We start from the raw sequence: 17,955 nt of genomic DNA on the forward strand, positions 1-17,955 counted from the left end.
GTGTGAGTGAGTGACAACAGCAAATACCCCACTTCCTCTTGCTTTTCTGGAGGCTTTTTTTCCTTTCAAAGTTTCCCCTTGCTTTTTGTCCCTGCCCACTTTTATAACATGCAAGGAGCCAAAAAGATGTGTGCCTTGGCAAAATGCCCAAATGGCCACTTGCAAGCCAGGTCAAAGGGGTTTTACATGGAAGCCTTGAAAAAAATTAAAATGGGGGTGGAGAATTGCAGCTGGTCAAAGCTTTTATATGCATATGAAGGGATCGTGGTTTCACTACAGTGTCCCAGTGACAGGCCAGACCGTCTTGAATTTGCGATTTGAATGGTGGCCCGAGAATGAATTCCAATGAATGGTGGGCTTGTTCAAACTTCTCCAGAAGAGTCAACCCTTCTGGGCCTTTGTTTACTCTGGCTTTTACTGCTGTGTAAGCGGCATTTTTTATTTCACCTCGTGGTGAAGTTCTTACCTTGGATGGTGAAATTAATAAATGTTAGAAACGTAGTAAACAAGAAGTGATTTCCTTAGATTGACAAGACTCTAGGCAAATATCAAATCTTATACATGGGCTGAAATCTTTGGATTTATGGAACGAACAATGGTAAGGTAACCAGATTTTCTTGCATAGTGTGATGGGGTGAAAAATTACCACATCAAAGTTGGCAGATCAGCAAAAATTAACGCATCACCCTGATGTCACTGGGATCTCCACCCGTTTGTTTCTATTAACAAAATGCCTAAACCGGATTAAGCACCTTTTAAAGGAGGCGTATACAGGCCGCCATTCGCGAGTGTTCGTGTTCCACGCGCACAGACCGCGCGAATTATTTTAAACGTCGTGCAGATTGGTGGTGGTCCAAAAAGAATTTGCTTAGAAAAATGGCCAGCCTTGTTCTTCTTGTGTTCACAAGAAAGAAACTAAAGAAAGATCAATCTTACTTGTCGCTGGCTCGAATCAAACAAGGAGCGAATGGAAACAACCAAGCCAAGCCTGGAACAGAGAGGTTAGAGGAAGAAAGGAAAGAAAGGAAAAGAGAAAACTATGGAGAGATTGCTTACCAGAAACCAGGAATGGGGGATCCCAGCCTAACTCTTCTCCCACTCGTGATCAGTGAGAAATGAATCGAGAGCGACTCGTAAAGCTCGCTTTCATTCGCTCGGCGGCCTGCTTAAAAATCCGATTGAAAGGGACGAGCAACAAACGAACCAAACTGCAAGTGCCACTTAAATCAGTGAATTGTCCAAGAAAAAGAAAAAAAGCAAGTGGATTACTTACGAGAGACCAGAGAATCAGTAACCAGGGGCAAGAACACTGTTGTTTGCCACTCCGAGCGAGAGAATCTCCTCCAAAGTACTAAAATGGCGATGAAAGTGATCTTCCACAACTGTAGAGTTTGGTCCCCACTGCCTCAGTGGTGCTCCTCCTCTAGAAAAGTTCGCGCACACTTCTCAAGGATACTTATATCTCCATCTTTTTTTTTTCCCTCTCTTTTTTTCCTGTTTTTTTCGGTTTTTTTTTTCCTCTCTCTCAGCTGATTCTTACCTCCATGGAGTTCCTGCAAGTGGCTTCGTCCGACAAAGATAGACCACGCAGGGGACGAACTTGGGCATCAAGACTGCTCCTTTACTCTTTTTTTTTGTCGATTAAAATCCGCGACGCTTTGGTCCGAGTCCTGGCAGACAGCGGCCGCATGCATGAGTAGCAGAATTAATCAGCTTGCCTCCCACTAACCTCGACGTGCTTGGAGCCTGTTCCTTGTTTGTTTGGTTTGATACTTCTCCTCCGGCTTAGCATTTCTCCGCCTTTTCTTTAATGGTACCAAGGCATCTCTCATCCAAATCCCCTCTGTTCCAGCCACCACCATTCATGCCAGGCTCCGCTCTCGAGGCCTTCCGATTCTTCCTTTCGCGATTTCCCGTGAGCTTTCCCTGTTCCACACATATATCCTCGGGATGGCCAGTTAGAAGCGATGAATATTTCAAGTAGAAAAGCACAAGGAATCAATGGATGCAAAGCAAGCAAGCAAGCAAAGCGCACGCAAGCAAGGCAAGCAGTGCTCCCTGGAAAACTGAGCTCCGACAGGATGGTCAAGTGTCACCTTTACTTCACACACATTGTCCTGCTCCTCGTATTTTCTAAAGCCAGAAGAAGTTTTCCTTCTGGTATCGAGCTCCTCCCACTGGACTGTGTCCTTGAGTCGCTAGAAGTTAGATATCTGGCATAGAAAACGAGTCAAGCTGGGTACCTGGCTTATAAATCGATAGCCTCTCGGCACATCACAGCGTCACAGCAGCAGCATTGGATTCAATGAAGCATGTGTAGTTTATAGTCGGGCTTTGGAGCAAGTAGAGCGTGTAGCATGGAAACACGATCACCGATTGGTACAATGGCGGCACTAAAAAAGGAAGAAAAAGAAAACAAAGTTAATGGCTTCTCGGCCAGTCCACTCTTGGTGACAGACCTTACGCTGGTTGGCCCCCACAAAACTTAAAAGAAGAGCGTGGACGCGTTAGCTCCTTAGCCGCGTCCCTGGAAAGAAAAAAAAACTCACTGTCAATATCTGAGGAAAACGAAGTGAACTAGCATGTCCGACTCGAAACAGGAATGCAGAAACAAAAACGAAACAGTTTCCACCAGAAACAAGAAAGAACAGAGGCCTTACCGCGAGACGTGAAAAAACGGGAGGAAGAAGAACTTAAGATTGTGTAGAAGAGGATAACTCAGTCATGGATAAAAAAACAGAATTGTCGCTGCCACTGTCTCCCACTACAGAATCCAAAAAAAAGAAGGAGAATTAGAACCGGAAGGTAAAAACAAAGAGAAAGAACATACCAAATCAAACGTAAAACAAAGCGAAAGAACGAAAGGCCAATGGCGAAGAACAAAAGGAAATGAAAACCAAAGCGAAATGAATGAAGAAGAAAGAAGGGAGATGAGAAAGCGAAAGAACTTACCACTCTTAGATGCTTGCGAGCAAGACATAGGCGGCACCTTTCCTCGGATTCAAGTCGACAATCCGGTTGGAGGCTCTGGACCCGCGCTCGCCATCGCGGTGCGTGGAGCAAGACGCGAGCAGGCACGTCCAGTCGAGAGGCTCCGGCACGAAAGGCATGGTTTGCAACAGCTCCTCGGCCTCCCTCACGTATCCGGCTCGTCCCAGCAAGTCCACCACGCAGCAGTAGTGCTGCTTGGTCGCCTTCGCGCAGTAGTCCAGCCGCATCGAAACGAAAGCGCCCAAGCCGCACTCCACGTCGCCCAGATGGCTCGCGGCGATGATCACGCACACAAACGATATCTCGTTGGGCATCTCCACCGCCTTCATCGCCTGGAAGAGATCGATGGCCTCGCGCCAGAGCCCGTTGGAAGCGTAGCCCGTGAGAATCGCGTTCCAGGACGAGACGTTCCTCTCCGGCAGCGAGCAGAAGAGCGCGAGCGCCTCGTAGAGTCGCCCGTTCTGCGCATACGCCGAGAGCATCGCGTTCCAGGCGATGGAATCCCCTCTCTCGATCGTGTGGAACATCTCTAGCGCGCGGTCGAGGCAGCCATTCTGCGCGTACGCACTGAGCATCGCGTTCCAGGCGACGAGATCGGGATCCTTGATCCTGTCAAACATCTCTTTCGCGTCGCGCAAATGCCCGCTTTGGGCAAATGCCGTGAGCATCGAAGTCCAGGAGATGGTATCCCTTTGCTCCATCGCATCAAACACTGCCTTGGCCTCTGCGAGGTGATCGTTCTGCGCGAACGCGGAGATCATTGAATTCCACGACGCTACCGATCGCTCGGGCATGGAATCGAAGACGTGCTTGGCGTACTCGAGATGCCCGGCCTGGGCATACGCGTGGAGCATCGCGTTCCACGCGATCGCGTCCCTCTCGCGCATCTCATCGAAGACGAGCTTCGCATTGCCGAGATCGCTGTTCTGGGTGTAGGCCGAGAGCATCGCAGTCCAGGTGATGAGATCTCTCTCGGGCGCGCGATCGAAGAGGGATTTCGCCTCGGTCAAGAGGCCGCGCTGCGAGTAGGCCGCAAGAACAGCGTTCCAGGACACGAGATCCCGCCACGGCATTCCTCGATCGAACAGCGCCTTTGCCTGCGCGAGATTGCCCAACCGCGCGTACAGATCCAGCATCGTCGTGGCGATGACTAGATCCTGCTCGGGCATCGCGTCGAAGATCCGCTTGGCGTGCTCCAGATCGCCCGCCTGCGCGTACGCGGACAGCATGATCGCCCAGGAGAAGCAGTTCTTGGGCGCGATCTTGTCGAAGATGGCGCGCGCGAGCTCGATGCTGCCGCATTTGGCGTAGCGCTGGAGGAGCATGTTGGCGATCTTCACGTCCTCCGAGAGCAGATGGCGGATACTAGCGTGGATTTTCTTGATGGAGTGGATGCTTCTCGCGGATTGGATGAGCTGCAAACACTCGCGCTGATCTAGAAGATCCGGAATTGGCGGCATTCTTCCCAAGAACCCTTAAAATCAGGGCCCCTGTTATTAGGGTTCTTGATTTCAAATGTAAAAACCCTAAAAAACAGGGGGTTTCTTTATATTTCAAGTCATATAAGTGTAGCATAGAAGTGTCTTGGTTGGAGGCTGATCCAAAATTCTCCTGGATCCAACCGGCAATCCATACATTCTTTTCCACTCTACGTGATTCCTAGAGCTGGAGTGATGGATTTTCCCCCTCCATATGACCCATTCTTTGAAGAATGGAGCCTGATCAAGAGCTTCTCTAGAAACTGCGAAAAGATCACCATGCACCACCAAAAGGTCCTTGATTTTCCCACCGCCCAGAAGCTCATCCTCGATTGGAACCCAATTCTTCTCCATTGATACATTACACCACATAATATCGCCCTCTTCTTCTCTGTACATAACAACGTTGATCGCATCGACCTCCATAGCCGGATGAAAGCAGCTTCGATTCACCACTGTGAGCCCTTTCACGGCCACTGCATCTTCCACTTGATCTTCCAGCTGTGGAACCCTGGGGAGCTCCTCCTCGATCTTCCACTCGTTACAGCGATCGTCGTACCTCACAACATTGATCGCAAGGCGATCCCAGTCCTTGACGAATCCATACATATCCTCCTTGGCGCAAGAGCTCAACGAGGAAGACGAAGATGCGATATCGCGGTATCGTTTCTCTGTTGCCGGTGGAGCCGATCGCACCTTTCCCGAGGATCTTCCGGATGATGGCTGTGGTGGCGAGCCCAAGCTACGAGTGATTCCAACGTTGCTACACATCCATTTCCCAGCGATGGCGTAGACATCATCGCGTTCCATGTCATAAACCAGACACTCGGTCCTATACTCATTCCCGAGCTTCTTCTTTGGAGACCACTGCGAGTAGAGTTTGCCTTTGAACGCTACGGAATCCTTCCAGCCGGCAGCGCCGATCACCGGGAACAAATCCCACAACCACTTCCCTCGCCCAATGTCGAGCTTGGCGATCATGTCTCGCCCCTCACCACAGCCCTCTTTTCTAATCGTCCAGACAAGGATCATCCCTGACCAAGCCACCATTCTTGGTTGCCCTTGAGCATAGACCCGGATCTCTGGAAGCTTGATCCAGCCTTTGCCAGGCTCCTGGATCAAAGGAGCGAGATTGATCTTTTTGTCCCAGTCAGCATAGGTGCACACGAGATCTAGATCCCAGAGACGTGGGAGCTGGAGCTCACGAGTTCTAAGCTCCAGGGCGGGGTCTGGAGTGTCGAGGAGGGATTTCCAGGCCTTGGAGAGAGCACGACATACCGGGCGAGTGTAGCATGGCAGCCTTGGAAGGATGTGTGCGACGAGCAAACGATCTGGCAGTCCTGGAAGTATACTATCGATCGCTTCTGCCATGAAAATCCACTGGAGCTTCTTCCTGTTTTGGTAGGTTTGATGACGGACCACACGAAGTTATAGATGAACCAAAAGGCTAAAGTTAAAAGAGAATATTCTTTGGCAGGATTTGAATATTCTGTGAATTCAAAAGTTTAGGGTTTTATGGATGCCACAGAGCTTCTCAGATCCTGCAAGACGCTGCCAGCGCTGCGCGAAGCCAATGCTCGAATCCAGCACCTCCTCCCCAATTCCGCTCTGCTCGCGTCTTCTCTCATCCGGGCGTATGGAAGACTTGGCAGCATCCGCGACTCCCGCCGTGTTCTTGACGAGCTCGCGAATCCCCATCCCTTTTGCTGGATGGCGCTCCTCTCGGCCTACGCATCCAACGGGCTCCTCGACGAGGCCGAGGATCTCTTCCACCGGATGCCGGAGATCTGGGACGTCGTCGCCTGCTCGGAGATGCTGCTCGCCGTCGCGCGCTCGCCGCATGGCAGGCGATCGCCGCAACGCGCCCGGGCGATCTTCGACGCCATGCCCGCGCGCGATTCCATCGCCTGGACCGCCATGGTCGCGGCCTACACCAGCGCCGGAGAGCTCGCACGCGCCCACAGCCTCTTCCTCGCCATGCCCGAGCACGACATGGTCGCGGCCACCATCCTCCTCGACGCGCACGCCAAGATCGGCGACGCCGCGGCCGCGCGTGCCCTCTTCTCTGCCATGCGCTTCACGGACCAGATCTCTTGCACCGCAATGCTCACCGCACTGGGCGAGGCCGGGCATCTGGAAGATGCGGAGAGGATCTTCGCCGGCATGCCCGAGAGGGGCATTGTCTCCTCCACCGCGATGCTGGTGGCGCACGCCCAGGCCGGGCACCTGGAAGATGCCAAGCGGATATTCGACGCCATGCCCGCCGTGAATGTGGTCGCTTCTAACGCCATGCTCTACGCATATGCCGAGGCCGGGAATCTCCGGATCGCGCGGCGGATGTTTGACGAGATGGACGAGCGCGATCTCGTGTCGTGGAACGCAATGCTGTCGGCATATGCCCAGGCGGGGGACCTCCACGAAGCTTCGCGGCTGCTTGACCGGATGAAGGAGTGGAACACGGTGTCGCTGACCGTGCTGGTGGCGGCGCACGGTCGGGCCGGGAATCTAGGCGAATCCAAGCGGATCTTTGACCAGATACAAGACCACAACGTCGTGGCGCGCAATGCGATGCTGGGGGCATTTGCGCAGGCCGGCCACGTCGGCGAGGCCCAGTCGTTGTTTGACTCCATGCTGGAGAGGAACGTGGTGACTTGTAACGCGATGCTAGCGGCAAATGCCCAAAACGGCCATCTGGAAGAAGCTAGATTTTTGTTTGATACCATGCAGGAGTGGAATTTAGTATCATGGAACACAATGTTGGATGGCTATGCCAGATTAGGATTTTTAGATTACGCGTTAGAACTCTTTTCGAGGATGAAGTTTCGCGATCTAGTGACATGGAACACGATGATCACAGCAAATGCCCAGAATGGGTATCTAGGCAAAGCTAAATCTTTATTCTACCAAGCACAATCACGAGATATTGTTTCATGGACAGCAATCGTCTCGGCACACGCCCAACACGGAGAAATCACTCAAGCATCGCGCTTTTACTTGTCAATGCCAGAGAGGGACCTTGCAGCCTGGAACGCAATGCTCGCAGCATTTGCCCAGAACGGGCATTCCCGGACGGCTTGCGAGCTCTTCCCGGGGATGAAAATGGTGGAGCGTCCAGACGACGTATCCTTCCTCTTGGTCCTCCACGCCACCGGACACCTGGGCGAGGTCTCTCGAGGCTTGAGCTTGCTGGCTTCCATGAGCTCCGACTATGGATTGACGCCCCGGAAGCTCCACTACTCTTGCATGGTCGATCTTCTCGCTCGCTCGGGATACTTGAGTGACGCCCAAGCTCTCATCGATTCCATGCCTTATGTCGAGGACGCCATGGAGTGGACTTGCCTCTTGGCCGCTTGCAAGGGCCACAAGGACGTCCACTTTGGCGCTCTCGCTGCAAAGAGAGTTCTCTCGTTAAAACCAAGTAATCCTGGAGCGTACGTAATGCTTGCCAATGTGTATCGCAAATCCTGACTCCAGAAAGAAAGCTCGAAACTAGATGGATTCCATAGTTCCTGAGAACTGGAAGAACAAGGTGTAAGCCACTGTTACTTACATGTATGAACACTATATGCTCTTTTAGCATATCCCTGGCTGCTCCAAAAACTGATTCTCGGAGCTGTGCAATCCATTTGCTGGACCAGGCAAGCAAGAATCTAAAAGCCGCGTCCCCCTAAAACCTTCTTCAACGTGGCCCTGCTGTGGAGTCGAGAGCTCGTCTGCGAAAACCATAGCGATGCAATCAGGCTGACATAAATAAACAAAGAAAGCATCGGCTTGCCTGCAATATCTCGATGTTCGTGTAGTCCGCTGTCCGAAACCCACAACTGTGAATTTGGCAGAACACCCACGTCTGCGAGTGTAGTCGATTCGTCAGTAAGCTCCACTTTCCCAAAATGAACTTCCTGGTTTTCTTTCACAACCTTCATCCAGGAAAAGAAAAGTGTTAGTTTAGCTGACGCGCTCAACGAAGTAACAGTACATACCCCGAGCCACTCCCAAATAAGCATCTTCAGCTGGTAGACCGTCGTGGTTCCAGAAACTGTGAGCTTCACTTGCTTGTTTCCGGTGGCCACAGTCCTGCGCGCACGCTTTGACGTTCTTCTCTCGGCGTCCTGGTTAGCCGCCGCAAAGACAAGAGAAGGAGGTGGCTCTTTCCCTTGGACAAGATCCACGGTGATAGTTGCATTGGTATAGTTAAGCTTGTGCACGAGTTCAGTAGTCTCCCGGTCGTCTATACACTCCCTGCAAACCTGTAATATAAAGCATTAGTAACGACAGCAAAATACTGGAACGGATTACCTCAGGTTCTGTTCTAAGAATAGGCAGTTTGAGTTCACTTAATTCTTTTTCTGGACGATCAGGCATTTGTGCTTCCTCAACATATGCTCGAATGCCCTTGCCAGCATTTGCATCCCACTGCTGACAAAAATAGACCCAATCATCTCGAGAGACCACAACTTGAACGTCATCCTTTACCAGATAACAGAAAGTCAGAGCTCAAAGTTCCCCAAGAAAAAACGGAAAACTCACAGAAGATGCTTTTTGTACGAGTTCTCCCCGCCTGGTCCTTGTTAAGGCTGGGGGATTATAGAGAAGTCCACCATGCTGACCAAAATCACGTTAAAATTTATGCTGACAATCGAGTCCAATTTACCTTGCAAAGAAGAGACGAAAGAAACCTTTCGAGTCCCACAGGCTCCTCGATATCTAGCACATTTTTCCCACTGGCTCCGATGTACGCACGCCAGAGAGAAATCCAACTAGAGGGAACGAGGTAATAAACATCTCCGGGATTAAGTACGGGATTCCGTCCAGAAAATATTGCCTCCTGTTTCTGACGTTGTTCCATCTTTGTAGCTCTGAAAGATAGCATTAAGCATTTCGTTCTGATTCTGGAGAGGAAGCTACCTTAAGTCGTTCTGCCTGGACAGAGTGTGTGAGTGCTCGGCTTCGCAAATCTTGCAATTCTCCGTGTTTACAGGAAACGGCTTGTGTCCACGTTGTTCTTCTCCGCCAACAACAACAGCATTTTGGTAAAAGTAGGACCATAAAACCTCAGGCACGACTTGCCGTTTTGCACCCGCAGCGTCGTCAGGAAGCAATGCATTGTGACGACAAGTTATGGCACTTGTTGGATTTAAATCACCATCTCCTAGTGTGTCCAGGGCAGCCTTCTTGCGCATCCATTGCACGAGCCTTAATAACAAAACAAGTCAGCTATGAAATAATGAAAAGGAAAGTTACCAGGATCTGGACACGTAAAACAAGTGACCTTCAACGCCCTTCCCAGCCATAACGTTTTCAGCCATTAATTTCATTGCTGCTCTTCCGCTTCGAAAGCTTTCTGCCGTAGCAGCAGCAGCAGCATCGGCATAAATACATTCGAAACAACAGCTTTCCATGGTTACAACTGGCTGGCCTCCATACTGCAACTCAAAATAAAAGTCCTTGTCAGAAATTCAAATAGGAAAAAGAAAACGCACCTTCGAATGCAAGCTCTGCCAAGCAGCATCGGATATGCATTTCATCAGTTGAATACTCTTGGGAGAAACACGTTCGTGTTCGCACAATAAGATGCTATTATCAATGGCCGATCTGTAACACCCGCAGAAAAACGTTTAAGATAAAACCAACGAGGACAGAAAGGCTTACGGTGGTTTTAAGCTGTCAGTCCAATTGCGGAGCCACTCTGCGGAAATCCAGAAGCCTTTTGGAGCTGTCGGTCGTGCATTAGCCAGAACCTCTCGAACTTCTGCCCTTCTTTCGACAATTCTCTGTTCCTCCTCATCCTTCATGAGATTGTAAACCTCGCAGCTACTCATAAGACTGTAATTCTGCTCATCGACTTCTGCCTTCAAGAACTCGGGTATACTCCTGACTGGTTCTTCGGCAACTCTCGGCGTGCTCGTTCGACGGGAAAACATTAGCATGTAAGCATCCGGAGACATCAGTAAATTGTCGTCCCTATCAGGAGATACCTTATCAAGTTTAGATGTTGGCTCTCCCAGAGGATTGGAGCCAAGCATCGTTACCTCCTCGTCGTCGAACTGCCACCACTGCCCCGTTCTCTCGTCCCTGATATGTACTACGTAGTGTCCACTGCTGGCCATGTTGCCCTTGTGCATTAAAATCGCAAAAAGATCGTAGTGCGCTGGCTCGCCGGGAGAGCCATCGGATGTCACAGGCGATACTCGTCGTTCCATGTCCAGGACCTTTGGAAACATAAATTTTGACGTGACTTTCTTCTTCGTCGAAGTCTGTAAAGAAGAACAATAAGTCACTGAACATAAAACCAAAGGAGAACGACATACCTTGAGATTGAACACAAATCTCTTGAGCTGAAAATTCAAGACAGGAGGTAGTAATCTGAGCTTTGTGCTGTGCGTGGCATCCACTCTAGCTTTGCAGTACTCGCAAAAGTACTGATTCTCTCCCGAAAGCTTCTCCTCGTTGAGATAATCATCCAGCGACTCTTCCAGACTCGAGAAGCCTTTTACGTTCACTTCTAACTCGTAGAAATCAACGAACTGATCCGAAGCGCCGGACTCCTTACCGCAGCTCGAGCACCTGAAAAACATGAAAGATACGAACGTAAGTCTTCATAGCACGAAACGCTAAGTGATAAAACCGTCCTACAGCACTACACTAAACAAAGAAATAAACCTGGATATAAAACAATGCGCACTTCGTAACGTATGAAAACGTCCCGCGGAAGAGGTTTTGCACCACGTCTCGCGCCTCCGGAACTCTCGACTGCGCAAGAACTCGCTCCAGTAGCGTGAGGAGAAGCTTCAGAAACTCCTGCCCGTCCTGCTGGACGGCGTTGTCCAGCTCCAGCGTGGTCGCAAACGCAGCCGAGTCCACCGAGCTCTTGGTTCCCGAATGGAGCTGCGCAAAGAGCCGAGCGAGCTGGTGAAGCACCGGATCGTTTCTCACCAGCTCCATCTCCGCGGAAAAGACCCCATTCCGGAAGGTGGTGTTCATGAAGAGACACTGGAGCACGCTGTTGACGTAGCAAGTGGCTCCAAGATTGGTCAACCCCGCTGGAATGTCCATCACCCTCAGCTCCCTCGATGGATCCGGACCCAGCTCGTCGATGATGTCCGATAGCTTCTGCCAGAGCCCATGCTTTCTCGTACCGTTTGCCGGGGGAACTAAGCCACAGAGGCACAGCGGATTATCCTTGGTATTGCCGCGGCATCCCTGGCAGGCTGGCCGATCGAGATGAAAGAACCACCGGAGATCTTCCTCGGTCACAATCTTCGTGAGGTGGATTCTCCTGGGAAGAAAGAATTCGTGAGCAACAAGAGCAGCACAAGAAAGCAATGGCGCACCTGAGAATTTCGGCGCCGCGATCGCCCTTCGGCACCTTGGAATTCTTGTTGCGAGTGCGCCCGCTCATGGCCGGCGCCTAGAAACCCTAGCTGCAAGCTCCTGGAATCCAAGAAAAAGGCCAGCAGCTCAAGCGACGCCCCTATGTGCCGGCATCCAATGCCACCGCCCGCCACAGCTAGACCGGAGAGAAACGCAGCGCCGTTACCATAGCCAGCGCCATCGCCATGAAAACCCTAGGAACAGCCACGGATAGGCAATGCCCTCACAGGGTATTTGTATGCTACGGTTCGTGCCCAGTAAGCCACCGCCATGTGTCCTCCAGGCATTTGGGCGGGAATCGAACCCAGCGGCAATCGTCCCGGGCGAACTCTCCCTCGCGCGCGAACGAAAGAGGCGATTAGAAGCCTCGACGATTGTGTGAGGCTCGCGAATTCGTGCCAGAGCTTGACACAAGCCATAGAGATCCACTCGGCGATGGCGTCGCTGGCGTCTAGCCCCAGCTCCTCCTCGCATTGCCCGATCTTTCTCGCCAACACCATCGTCCGGATGTACGGCGCGTGTGGCGCCGTGGATCACGCGCGGCGGGCGTTCGATTCCACCGCGCTCCGGAACTATCTCTCCTGGGCGATGATGCTCGCGGCATATGCCCGCAACGGGCATCTCTCCCACGCTGTTGCGCTGTTCGATTCCATGCCCCAACAGCCCGACCTCGTCTCGTGGACCGTACTCCTCCAGGCCCAACTCGAGTACGGCAGCCTGGCCGCCGCGGCCGCGCTCATGGGCCGCATGCCCGGCTGGGACATCGTGACGTGGAATGCGATGCTCACGGCGCTCTGCCGGGAAGGGAATCTTAAAGATGCCAGGCAATTGTTCCACGCCATGCCTGAGTGGAATGTGATCTCGTGGACCGCACTCCAGTCGGGATATTCCCAGAACGGGCATCTGGAGGAATCTAGGCGCTTGTTTGACGAGATGCCACAGAGGAACATGGTATCTTGGAATGTGCTACTGTCGGCCTACTCCCAGGCCGGGAATCTAGAGCGCTGTAAGAGCGTCTTTGAGAATATCCCAGAGCTGTGCGTGGTCTCGTGGAATGCGATGCTCGCGGCATATACCCATGCTGGGCATTTGGAAGAAGCGAGATCCGTGTTTGATTCCATGCCCGAGAGGGACATAGTGACTTGGACGACGCTGCTTTTTGCGTATGCCCTGGGCGGTCATGCCAACGAGGCAAGGAGCATCTTTGCCAAGATGCCCCAGCAGGATCTAATTTCTCGAAACACAATGCTCTTCGCATATTCCCAGGACGGGGACTTCCTCGCCGTGAAAGAGTTAGTGGAGGCAATGCCTGAGTGGAATCTTTTCTCGTGGAACACGATCCTTATGGCATATGCCCAAGACGGGCATATCCAGGAGCTCCAGAAATTCCTCTTCTTCCTCCCGGAGAAAAACTCCGTGTCTTGGACAATGGCGCTGGAAGCTCTCGTGCAATCCCGGCGCCTGGATCGCGCGAAATCCCTCTTGCTCAGCGCCCCAGATCTCGACATCGCGGCCTGGAATGCCGTCCTCTTGGCGCTCGCCCAGTCGGGAAGATCATCCGATGTCGAGGATCTCTTGCGGGCGATGGAGCTCCAAGGAGAAATCCGGCCCAACGAGAGCACCTGCATTGCCAATCTCCTCGCCTGTGGCCACTCCGGGAACCTGGAATCGGCGTGGCGATCATTCCGCGCTATGGCCGCGGATTGGGGATTGGAGCCAACACACCGCCGCTACTGCTGCGTGGTCGATCTTCTCGGCCGCGCAGGGCGCCTAGCGGATGCCGAGGATCTGATAGCAAGCATGCCATTCGTGCCAGACGCGATCGATTGGAAATCTCTAGCATGCCGAGGGCGCGAAGCAAGAACCCTAGATTCCGCGCGTCGGGCAATCCAGCTAGATCCCCAAAATGCGGCCACGTACCTTTTGAGGATATAAGATCTCAGCCGTCCAGCTAGCAAAATGCGGCCACGTACCTTTTTTAGGATATAAGATCTCAGCCATCCACGGCCACGTACCTTTTGGATCATGAGATCTCAGCCGTCCGTTGGCTCGAAAAAGATAATTTTAGACCCCACTAAAAGGTTATAAAGAGTGGAGAGATTCTAGGGTTCTTGGAGAGATTGATCCTGACGCTTCGAATCGATGCTTCCACTGCCACAACCGGTGGTGAGAGAGCATCCGCCATGGCTGGACGTGTTCTTGGCGCTCGATTTCCTAGCGCCGTGCCTGCGGCCGCGGCGAAATCACCACCACGGCAAGGGCTTCAAGCGGGTCCAATCGGCGATGTGCCTGGGCTGCAAATCCCAGCTTTGCAATGTCGAGGATGATCGCCGGCGGCACGCTCCTCACGGCGTTGGAATCCTCGCAATGATCAAGAAGAACAAGCGAATGGTGGTGCCGCGGGAGGAAATCCAGCGCTTCTACAACGTCGCGCTAGTGGATAGTTGCCGCAGGATCGGTGAGAATTTGCTGCTGCTCCATCCCGATCCCTCGGCTAAGAACAGGTATCCGGCGTGCTACCTCTGCGGCCGGGGGATTTGGGAGAGATCCGCGAGCTACTGCTCCATCGAGTGCCAGGCCAAGCACTGGGCCGAGCACGACCGCGCCGACGCTGTTCTTCGCAGTCGCCAGTCCGCGATCAAGCTGTTTGGTGTCTCCATCACGCCCGGGGTGCCTCCTACCTATCCAGCCGCGGATCCGCCGCTCCTCCAGCTCCTTCCAGGAGGACCACCGATCATCTACAGGAAAGCCGGGAAGCCACCCAGGCCGAGGAAGAAAGTTCGCTTCGATCTTTTGGCACTGCCAGTGAAGCAACGTTTGGCTAGTCCGGGAGGTGGGATGAAGCGCTCGGAAATGGAGATGAGAGCTCCCGCAAAGAGAAGATTGGTGCTAGGGGAGTGCTCGAACGCGATGGGTCATACGCCAAGGACGATCGAGGCTCAAGCTCGGCCAGCCGCGAATATCTGTGTGGTGAATCGGACCTTCGTGGATAGAGCTATGAACTTGTTCCCCTCGACCGAAGATAGGGGTGATCACCAAGTTGTCACAGACAAGGAAGACCAGCTTGTTACAAGGAACTTGCTGGCGAGCACTGACCATCAAGAAGAAAGGGTCGAAGCTCTCGGCTTGGAAAAGGTGGCAGACATTGGTGGTTCAAGACATGGTGTCGATCCGGCTCAAGAAGCTCCGGCCGCGGCTCCGAATGCTATCCAAGAAACGGGGACAAGTAAGGTGGTGGACGATTCTCTGGGAAGAATGGAAAAGGCCACTCAAGCTGAAGGACTACAGGAAGCTGGCATGACTGTTGCGGAGAAACGAACTCCAAAAGCAGGCCAAATGCTGGACAATGCAAGCAAGCGTGCTGCTCCAGAGATTCAAGCAGATCCAACAGCCGATGCACCAAACACGATCGCGGATGATCCAGGCAAGTCTGCTGCTATTACGGACGAAACGAGCAAGGTGGTGGAGGATGGCACAACCACTGCTAAGAAGAGAAAATATCACAGAGCTTCAGACAAGGATAGCAAGGTGGTGGACGACACAATCCAGCGTGCCGCGAAGAAGAGAAAGGTTCCCTACGCTCCGATGGACGCTCCAAGTGCTGTCGAGAAGGATAAGGCTCCCGACGCTCCGAAGGGCGCTCCAAGTGCTCCTACGAAGAGAAAAGCTCCTGACGCTGCGATGGACGCTGCTAAGAAGAGAAAAGCTCCCATGGATTCTCCAAGTGCTGCTGAGAAGGATAAAGCTCCCGACGCTCCGATGGATGCTCCTACGATGACAAAAGCTCCTGACGCTGCGATGGACGCTCCAAGTGCTGCTAAAGCTCCCGACGCTGCTCCAAGTAGAAAAGCTCCGACCAAAGCCGCCACTATCAAGTGTCCTTCTACGTGTTTCAAGGCTTCAGGCAGGGACAGTTCGGGAGACGATTCAACTACCAAGCGTGCTGCTGTTACGACAGGAAAAGCTCTCGAGGCTCCAGCCAAAGATAGTTCGAGCAAGACGGTGGACGCGAGAGGAAAATCTCTCAGGATTCCAGGCAAGGAGGTGCACGATACGACTATCAAGTCCGCTGCTACAAGAGCAATACCTCCCAAGGCTCCAGCTAGCCCGAGTAAGAACGATGCAAGCGCTGCCAAGACTAGAGGAACTAGCGCTTCACACAAGGATACGCCGAGAAAGGAGGTGCAGGATACGACTATCAAGTCCGCTGCTGCAAAACCACCCAAGGCTCCAGTGAAAGCTAGCCCGAGCAAGGTGGTGGATGAAGCAAGCGCTGCCAAGACCAGAGGAATAGCTTTCACTAGCGGTCCACACAGGGATACATCGACTAGAGGAAAAGCTCTCACTAGCGCTACGCCGAGCAAGGTGGTGGACAAGACTAGAGGAAAAGCTCTCACTAGCAGTCCACACAAGGATACGCCGAGCAAGGTGGTCTCGAAGCTGGATGCTACTCGAGGAAGAGCTCCCGGCAGCGCTCCAGAGAAGGACTCGGTGGAAAGAGAACGGAGAGCTGTGAGGACGAGGAACCCGCCGCTTCGCTATGCAGACGAGAGCCAACAAAGCTACAGGGTGACGAAGCCTCCGACCATTCTCAAAGCTCGCGGAAGCCACAGGACGACGACGCCTTCTAGCCGCGGGAATGGAGGCCAGGGGAGTCACGATGGGATGCAGACCCTGTTCGAAGTCGCGAGAGTGATAGACGAAACGTATCAAAGGTTTGTGATATATCGACTTTGGTTTTACTCTTTGGCTCATGAATGCGTTGCTCACAGGATACAAGCGTCAGAAGGAAAATAGATTGCGTCATAGTGATACAAGAACATCGTTTTCTATCCTCTTTTTTTTCTTGCGAGATCCACGCCAAAGTCTTGCCGACGCGAAGATGACGATTTCGCTTCGTTCGGCTTTCGCTGTAAGATTTATATATATATATATATTCCTTGACGTCGAAAGCTCGCCATCTCTCCAAAAGCTTTTTCTAACACTTCAACTCTCGATCGAAAGAGATGGATGGATCGAACAAACTTTCACGTCTGGGGGACCCTCTACCACAGATGCTTCGGCCAAACCCGGCCAAACAAACGCCTCACTCGTCTGCGAGAAGAAAACTCCAACAAGAAGAAGCTCCAAGGCCATGAAGCGAGATGGAAAGAAAAAAAAAATCAGTAGTAGTACACAAATACAAACCAACAACACTACAGACGCGGCAGGGGCTGCCTTGTTGTTGGGCGTTCTTCTTCTCGTTGCTAGCAAGCACTCTAGCAAAGATCCACACACAAAGCCCACGCGTAAAAAACCAAACGAGAGAAACCAAAAGCTTACGAAGAGGCTCCGAGCAAAGTCCCGAGATCTTGGTCGGAGCTAGAGGCCGGCCATGCTGCATCTCACAGTGGGGAGCCTTTGCTTGTCCGGGGCGTTGGATTGAGTAGCGCTGGTGACTCCACCGTCCAGGCCACATCCAATCTGGATGTGGAGGGGCCTCTCGATGTGGCTGCCGCTCACTTCCTTCTCCAGCCGGTTGCAGTAGCTCTCGAACACACTGACCGTGACTTGGAGCCGGAAGTTGAGGTGGAAGAGGAACTCGAGCTCCAGCCGGTTCATCTCTTGCGTGTTGACGCCCCCGACTTTGGCGTAGTAGGCGTTGTTGTAGTATCTGCAAACGCAAATCCAAGGAACCATGGTTACAAAGTCACGATACCAAAAACCTTTCGGACATGGAAAGACCAAGAACAAGCGCTTCCAAGCCATGAAGGAAACAAAAGCAAAACTAAACGAAATGAAAGAAGCGAAAAGCTCCTATGACTGAAATCACCACCAAGGAAGAACTTGGATTCCACAAGAGAACTCCACATCATGAAAGGAAGGCAAATGAAACAGCTTTGGACCAAAACCAAACAAGGCAAAAGAAAAAAAAAGAGAGAGTAGAACTTACGCGTCGTCCAGGAACTTTGCCGCTACCATGACGCTAGTGACGAGCAATCGATGGACGTTGAGCGAGGTGATGGGCAAGCTGGGCTTTTGCTGGATGAATCGATCGATGAAACGTAGGCGACGACGAAGCACGAGGGGCTACAGTTCGCGTACTTGAAAATCCTCTCCAGATACTTGTCAATGC

General features: G+C 52.3%; 4 protein-coding genes and 1 pseudogene across 8 annotated transcripts; 2 read left to right on the forward strand and 3 right to left on the reverse strand.

Annotated features, from left to right (window-relative positions):
* Positions 1–688: 688 nt before the first annotated feature.
* LOC9642251 (pentatricopeptide repeat-containing protein At4g02750) lies at positions 689–4,456 on the reverse strand. 5 transcript variants are annotated; one of them, XM_024677049.1, is made up of 9 exons: positions 2,953–4,456; positions 2,661–2,764; positions 2,460–2,527; positions 2,244–2,393; positions 2,097–2,189; positions 1,730–1,926; positions 1,274–1,670; positions 1,057–1,208; positions 689–988 (listed from the first exon to the last, which is right to left on the reverse strand). In XM_024677049.1, exon 1 carries the CDS (start codon positions 4,449–4,451, stop codon positions 2,958–2,960), a length of 1,494 nt encoding a protein of 497 aa, XP_024532817.1. In that variant the 5' UTR covers positions 4,452–4,456; the 3' UTR covers positions 689–988; positions 1,057–1,208; positions 1,274–1,670; positions 1,730–1,926; positions 2,097–2,189; positions 2,244–2,393; positions 2,460–2,527; positions 2,661–2,764; positions 2,953–2,957. The 5 variants fall into 5 exon arrangements, with proteins under 5 accessions (XP_024532817.1, XP_024532813.1, XP_024532830.1 ...); XM_024677045.1 differs by having other exon boundaries at positions 1,730–2,189; positions 2,661–2,754; XM_024677062.1 differs by having other exon boundaries at positions 1,730–2,182.
* Positions 4,457–5,984: 1,528 nt separating this feature from the next.
* On the forward strand, positions 5,985–7,937 carry LOC9632519 (pentatricopeptide repeat-containing protein At4g02750). The gene has a single exon (XM_024678844.1). It carries the CDS (start codon positions 5,985–5,987, stop codon positions 7,935–7,937), a length of 1,953 nt encoding a protein of 650 aa, XP_024534612.1.
* A 24-nt stretch (positions 7,938–7,961) lies between these two features.
* LOC9632520 (ubiquitin carboxyl-terminal hydrolase 26) lies at positions 7,962–12,035 on the reverse strand. The gene is made up of 13 exons (XM_024671625.1): positions 11,801–12,035; positions 11,152–11,745; positions 10,778–11,033; positions 10,119–10,723; positions 9,950–10,061; positions 9,711–9,892; positions 9,375–9,662; positions 9,121–9,325; positions 8,997–9,071; positions 8,766–8,936; positions 8,450–8,716; positions 8,245–8,386; positions 7,962–8,182 (listed from the first exon to the last, which is right to left on the reverse strand). The coding sequence occupies exons 1-13, from the start codon at positions 11,866–11,868 to the stop codon at positions 8,043–8,045; spliced, it is 3,105 nt and encodes a 1,034-aa protein (XP_024527393.1). The 5' UTR covers positions 11,869–12,035; the 3' UTR covers positions 7,962–8,042.
* A 312-nt stretch (positions 12,036–12,347) lies between these two features.
* LOC112347657 (pentatricopeptide repeat-containing protein At4g02750-like) lies at positions 12,348–13,775 on the forward strand. Its single transcript, XM_024678918.1, has one exon. It carries the CDS (start codon positions 12,348–12,350, stop codon positions 13,773–13,775), a length of 1,428 nt encoding a protein of 475 aa, XP_024534686.1.
* A 3,174-nt stretch (positions 13,776–16,949) lies between these two features.
* Positions 16,950–17,955, reverse strand: part of LOC112347679 — a 1,235-nt pseudogene continuing 229 nt past the window's right edge.

This window comes from Selaginella moellendorffii, unplaced genomic scaffold, assembly GCF_000143415.4.
Source record: "Selaginella moellendorffii unplaced genomic scaffold, v1.0 SELMOscaffold_0, whole genome shotgun sequence".
Lineage (NCBI taxonomy): Eukaryota > Viridiplantae > Streptophyta > Lycopodiopsida > Selaginellales > Selaginellaceae > Selaginella > Selaginella moellendorffii.